Consider the following 5000-nt stretch of genomic DNA (forward strand, 5'->3'; position numbering starts at 1 on the left):
CCGTTGACCACCGTTGCGTTGTCTCAGATTGCATAAATTGACCAAAAAGGTGCAATTAGTTCTCCGTCGCCTCCTCCCTAACATGAACTGATAGGTGCTGCACCCTTGCGAGCTGTGCCCTCAGCAGAACCCCACACTGTGCGCTGATTGGCCCGCTGTGGTCACGTGGGTACTGATGTTGCCAGTAAGGTACCCTAACTTGTATTTCCGTTTTCTGTTTGAGAAGTCGATCCGATTGTGGGGAAAGAGCACGAGAAGGGTTGGCGTTGAGGTTGGCTTTGGTGTTGGAGGGCGGGGAGGGGGTGGGGGTCGGAGGAGCAAGGCACTCTGGTAATAGGTGCGACGTCAGCAATCTAGGACCGAAGAGGCTCGCGGGGTATGGAGGAGGGGGGGGGCGAAGTGTCCCGGGCGACTGGCTGAGAGGTGGGCAGATGAGGATGGGGGAGGAGGAGGTCAAGCGGAGGAGGAAGGGTAGAAAGAGGAGGCAGGGCAGACGGAGGAGGAGGAGGAAGAGGAGGTGGAGGTGGTGTTTCTGGTTGAGTGTGGTGTCTTAGACAAGTTAGCCATGCGCTTGTGTTAAGTGAGGGTCCGTTTGTCGAGTTCGCGCGCGCGTGTGTGTTTGTGTGTGTGTGTCTTGCAAGTGTGTGTGGTGCCCGGCCAAGTTCCCTCCGCGGGGAGTTGGGGAACCTTTTCGCTGGGAACTGCTTATCGCTCTGTCAACTGCCGGCGTCGTCGTTCCCTCATTATCGTCGTCGTGACTGTCAGCTAATGGGTAAAGTCACGCACGACCGCCTGCCTGACACATCACCCGTCAACCACGCCATGAAGTCCCGAACTTGCCACTTTACTCATACTTGTTTCGCACAGCCGAGGTTTTAGGGGGCGGCAGCAGGCAGCTACTGCGATTAACTTGGGGGTGTCTGGTCTCTCTTCCATGGAATATGTAGAGGAGGAAGAACCTGCGACGGCGGCGGCGGCGCGGCCGGGGAAGACGACGACGACAGTCCCGCGAAGAGTCTTGGGGATAAGCAACGATGCTATCAGCCTCTGGGGCGGTGCTCCTTCATCTTCTTCTTCATCCCCGTTCCTGCACCCACCACCCGCGCCCACCGAGTGATTCCGTGCCCCGCGAGGTCGCAAGTCCTCCTTTCGGTGCTTCAGGAGCCACCGCGCCCGGGCCCGGCGCTGGCCATACCCCCGTCGCTGCCGTCTCCGCGATCCCGCCTCCCTCTGCAGGTAGCTTCGAGGTCCCCGCTCTCGCCGCTGCTTCGGCCTCCGAACTCCAGCCCGTGGATGATTTAAGATTAATTTGTTCCTTTCTTGGTAGTGCTCGCCGTGGCGAACGGACGGCCCTTGTCGTTCTTCGTCAAGCCTCAGAGTGAAAGAAATTTGTGAAAGGAAACGTGAATGTACGTAGTTCATTGCAGCTTGCATATCTATATGCAGTGTATGCACCGATTACATTAGTTACGGTATTTGGTATAACTGTGAATCGTGAATGGCTTTTATTAGTTCAGTTAATTTATACTAACATAATACTTGAAATCTGTACTGGTGATGCCATGGTCAAATTTTCTTTATATCAGATAAATGAAAATAGAACATTGCTGAACGAGTTCATAGATGAATTACAGTTTTACGAGGTGATAATATAATACAATCTAACTAAAACACATTGCTAAGAGTTCCCCGAGTAACAAATATTCGAACAGTGTTCTATTCTCTAACGAAAGGGAAGCACGAAAATAGAAATAGAGGAAGAGAGAGAGAGAGAGAAGAAGAAGAAGAAGAAGAAGAAATAAAATAAAACGACAGTGTACGTATAGACGACGTCTTGGTCGAGCTCTGCCGCTTCCAGATGATGGTTTCCTTAAGTGCAGGTTTGTTGTTCCATCGAAAGCCCGAAAGGTTTCATGTTTCCTGACACGTGTGACCTAACACCAACTAATTCCCATCTGTCAAACGGTGCTCTTGCTTGCTGCACGCCTCGGACCTCATTACTAACATACCTCTAACATGTCGGAATGACGGGAGCATGGGTACATATTTATACCGTAGGCCCCTTATATGGTGGGTAAAGCGCACATCCACATCATAAGCAAACGACACCCATACCAGCACGTCGGGGAGGAAGGGCCACTCCGCTCTCCCGCCACACCGCTCGGGTCAAAAGCAATGTAGCGAGGCACAGTCCTACAGAAACGCCCGGTAGCCGGAGTTGGTTTACTTACTCTGCTTTACTGTATGGCGAGCCCCACCCCTCCACCTCATCCATTCAAAATAGGTTAGGGAGAAGATGTGAAGAACATCCCTTCGGGTCGCGTCATCCCTTTATCCGCTCAGTCTCTGTATGCACTCCTAATCTTTCGCATTGTCTTACATATTCTACAGAATTCCTGAGTGCCTCTAGATCCCAATCTATCCATTTCATTCTTGGCCTTTTTAAGTTCACTCCATTCATTATTGTTTCCAGCACTACTAGTATTACCTCATTTATTCTTTCCTTGTACCTAATCCACCTCAGCACTGTTTGATCTATTTAATTCAATAGTTCATTTTCCACTTCCGTTCTTTGCATCGTTTCCATGTTTCCTATCAGATCCATTGTTGTAATGCCCATCATATTTCTCAGACTGCTTCGAAACCATTCAATCTCTTCCTCTCCGTCTCCTTTATATTCAAAGCCCCTACAACGCCATAGGTACAGTCACGTCTTCACACAACCTTCTGTTTGCATTAGTTTCCAGATACCTATTCTTCATAAAAAAATTCATTCTCTCTAGGCATTTAATTGTTTATTTCAATATATAATTCATCTCCACGTCCATTATTCCATGCACTGCTACATGTGATCCCAAATACTTAAAACGCTACCTTTCCTCGACCCTCTCGCCCTTCGTACTTGCTTTGCTTTGCTTTGCTTTTGTACATATTTACTTGTAGCGTTCTTTTCTCTTACACTCTTCCAAACTCAGTCCCGAACAGCTTCTGCCTCTCCGCAGTCAGGCGCAAACGCGACGTCGCCCGCAAATAACTACTGATTTATTTCCCATGCCCTATTCTGATACACCAGTTCCAGACTTTTACCAAACGCATTTCTGTTGACCTTTCTTGTTACCACCCACCCCCCCAAAAAAAAGAGATAGAGAGAGAAAAAAAAAAAAAAGGAAACCCTATTTGAAGTCACGTGAAAGAATTTCCAAATGGCTGGATTTTCTTGGGGGGAAGGAATTCCCACAAGATGTAATGGCCTGCCTGGAATCCTTGAGGGCCCATAGAGCGCCACCCGACCCACCCAGCCCCGCCTCTCCTCTGCGTGCCCCGCCCCTCTCCGCTACGGGACAACACGCAGGGAGGCAGGCACGCAGGGGAGGATGCGAACCAGAGGCCACGGCTTGCCTAAGGGTCCAGTCACACCAAGCTTACGAACTGTTTCCGACCACCGGCGACCAGGTGGTCGTCGGCGAGTTACAGGTAGTCTTTGGAAGTCGCTGGTAATCGGTAATAAGATAGATCGATCGCTTGATAGATATATGTATTACAACACTGAATAGTCCCCAGTACATAAATTTTCATCTTATCAACCACATTAACTTTTTCCATTTCAATTCCTTGTATAGGTTTTGTGTCGCCAACCGATCGCTTGATTTTCGGTCGAAGGTGGTCAGAAACAGGTCGAAAGCTTGGTGTGACTATGGATCAAGGCGTCATTGTCTTCTAGAAGGAAAGAAGGAAGGAAGGAAGAAAGCCTGCGGAGGATATGATCCTGCGCCCTCAGGAGGTTGCGTTTCCCTAATCTAGGAGCTCCACCTGGTGGGGTGGGTCCTTGGGTGATACTAGAGTCGAGGAAGTTGGCAGGATTGAGAAGGAAATGCTCGCCGTGAGCCTGTTAGGATTGTCGCGTGTCTCTTGAGACAGCCTTAAGCTGCTCACGGTGTCCGGAGATGTTTTGGAGAAGAGTCCAGACCGTGGTATTAACTCGCCCTCCTCCACAGCTGCCTTATGGAAATACAAGTAATTAGCTAGTCGTGTATTCTAATTCTACTTATGTAAAGAAAACGTGATAACAAGCGTTTGAAGGTCTGGCGAGTTTATCAGTGGGAGGTTATCCGGAATTTCTGTAAGAAAATAATCTTATCGTAGGTTTTTTTTTGGGTGTAAATTATCTTGCTTGGGTAGTGTATTACAATCAGGACCTGAACAAGTCAAGATCGTAAGCTTATTTTTAGATCTTTATGTAGGTCCTTTGCTACGATGACGACTTTAGATATTTTGTCCTGGCTAACGGCAGACACTTGGCCAGCTTGCTCTACTGCAGTTTTGTCGAGTCTGCTGAGTTAATTGGATTAATTTCCTCGCGGACCTTCCTTCGGGGGATTTTGAAGGCGTATCGATGAACACAAGAACATATTTCGTGATTTTGTATAGTCATTTGACAAAGACAGATAACCGATTATATTGCACCAACGATACACACGCCGGATTCCAAACGATAAAATATACAGAAATACGTTGCTTAGCATTTTCTTTTTATTATGGTTAGCTGAACTAGGTTTTGGGTAGGTAAGGTCAGCTTGTTTGATTTGGTTAATTTAGGATAGGTTAGCTAAGGCTGTGTTAGGTTAATATTGGTTAAGTTAGGCATGGTTGCAAATATTGAGGAAATATTAAGAATAGCTTAAACAAAGACACTAATAAAGATTTTCAATCTTTCTTCTTTCGTCTAGTGTCATTTACATGAAATTAAAAAATCGAAAATCTTACGTTTTGCTAACTGGGCATCCATGGGTCACAGTTCTCTTATTCGGCGTGTCTCCTCCTCTGTGAATTCTGGCTCTACTTAGCCCGATTTCGGCGAAGAGCTGCCGATTAGAAAACCTCTGTGCATGAAGATCTAAATCTCTTTGTCCTCTTGATACACTGCGAGTTCCGTCGTCTTCCGACAGTCAGCACTTGAATGTACGATGAGTAAAAGCAGCAATAACTGCAACAGCTCTGTA

The 5000-nt window shown here is 47.5% G+C and overlaps 1 protein-coding gene across 1 annotated transcript in view; it reads left to right on the top strand.

The window, feature by feature from the left end:
* Positions 1 to 1765: 1765 nt before the first annotated feature.
* LOC143037707 (uncharacterized) overlaps positions 1766 to 5000 on the top strand; it is a 395763-nt gene continuing 392528 nt past the window's right edge. The window contains exon 1 of the mRNA XM_076206248.1: positions 1766 to 1880. Coding sequence (XP_076062363.1) covers positions 1859 to 1880 — 22 coding nt within the window. The 5' untranslated portion in view covers positions 1766 to 1858. The remainder of the gene's footprint in view (positions 1881 to 5000) is intronic.

This window comes from Oratosquilla oratoria, chromosome 23 (assembly GCF_046742065.1).
Source record: "Oratosquilla oratoria isolate Oo_2021 chromosome 23, ASM4674206v1, whole genome shotgun sequence".
In the NCBI taxonomy this organism is placed as follows: Eukaryota; Metazoa; Arthropoda; class Malacostraca; order Stomatopoda; family Squillidae; genus Oratosquilla; species Oratosquilla oratoria.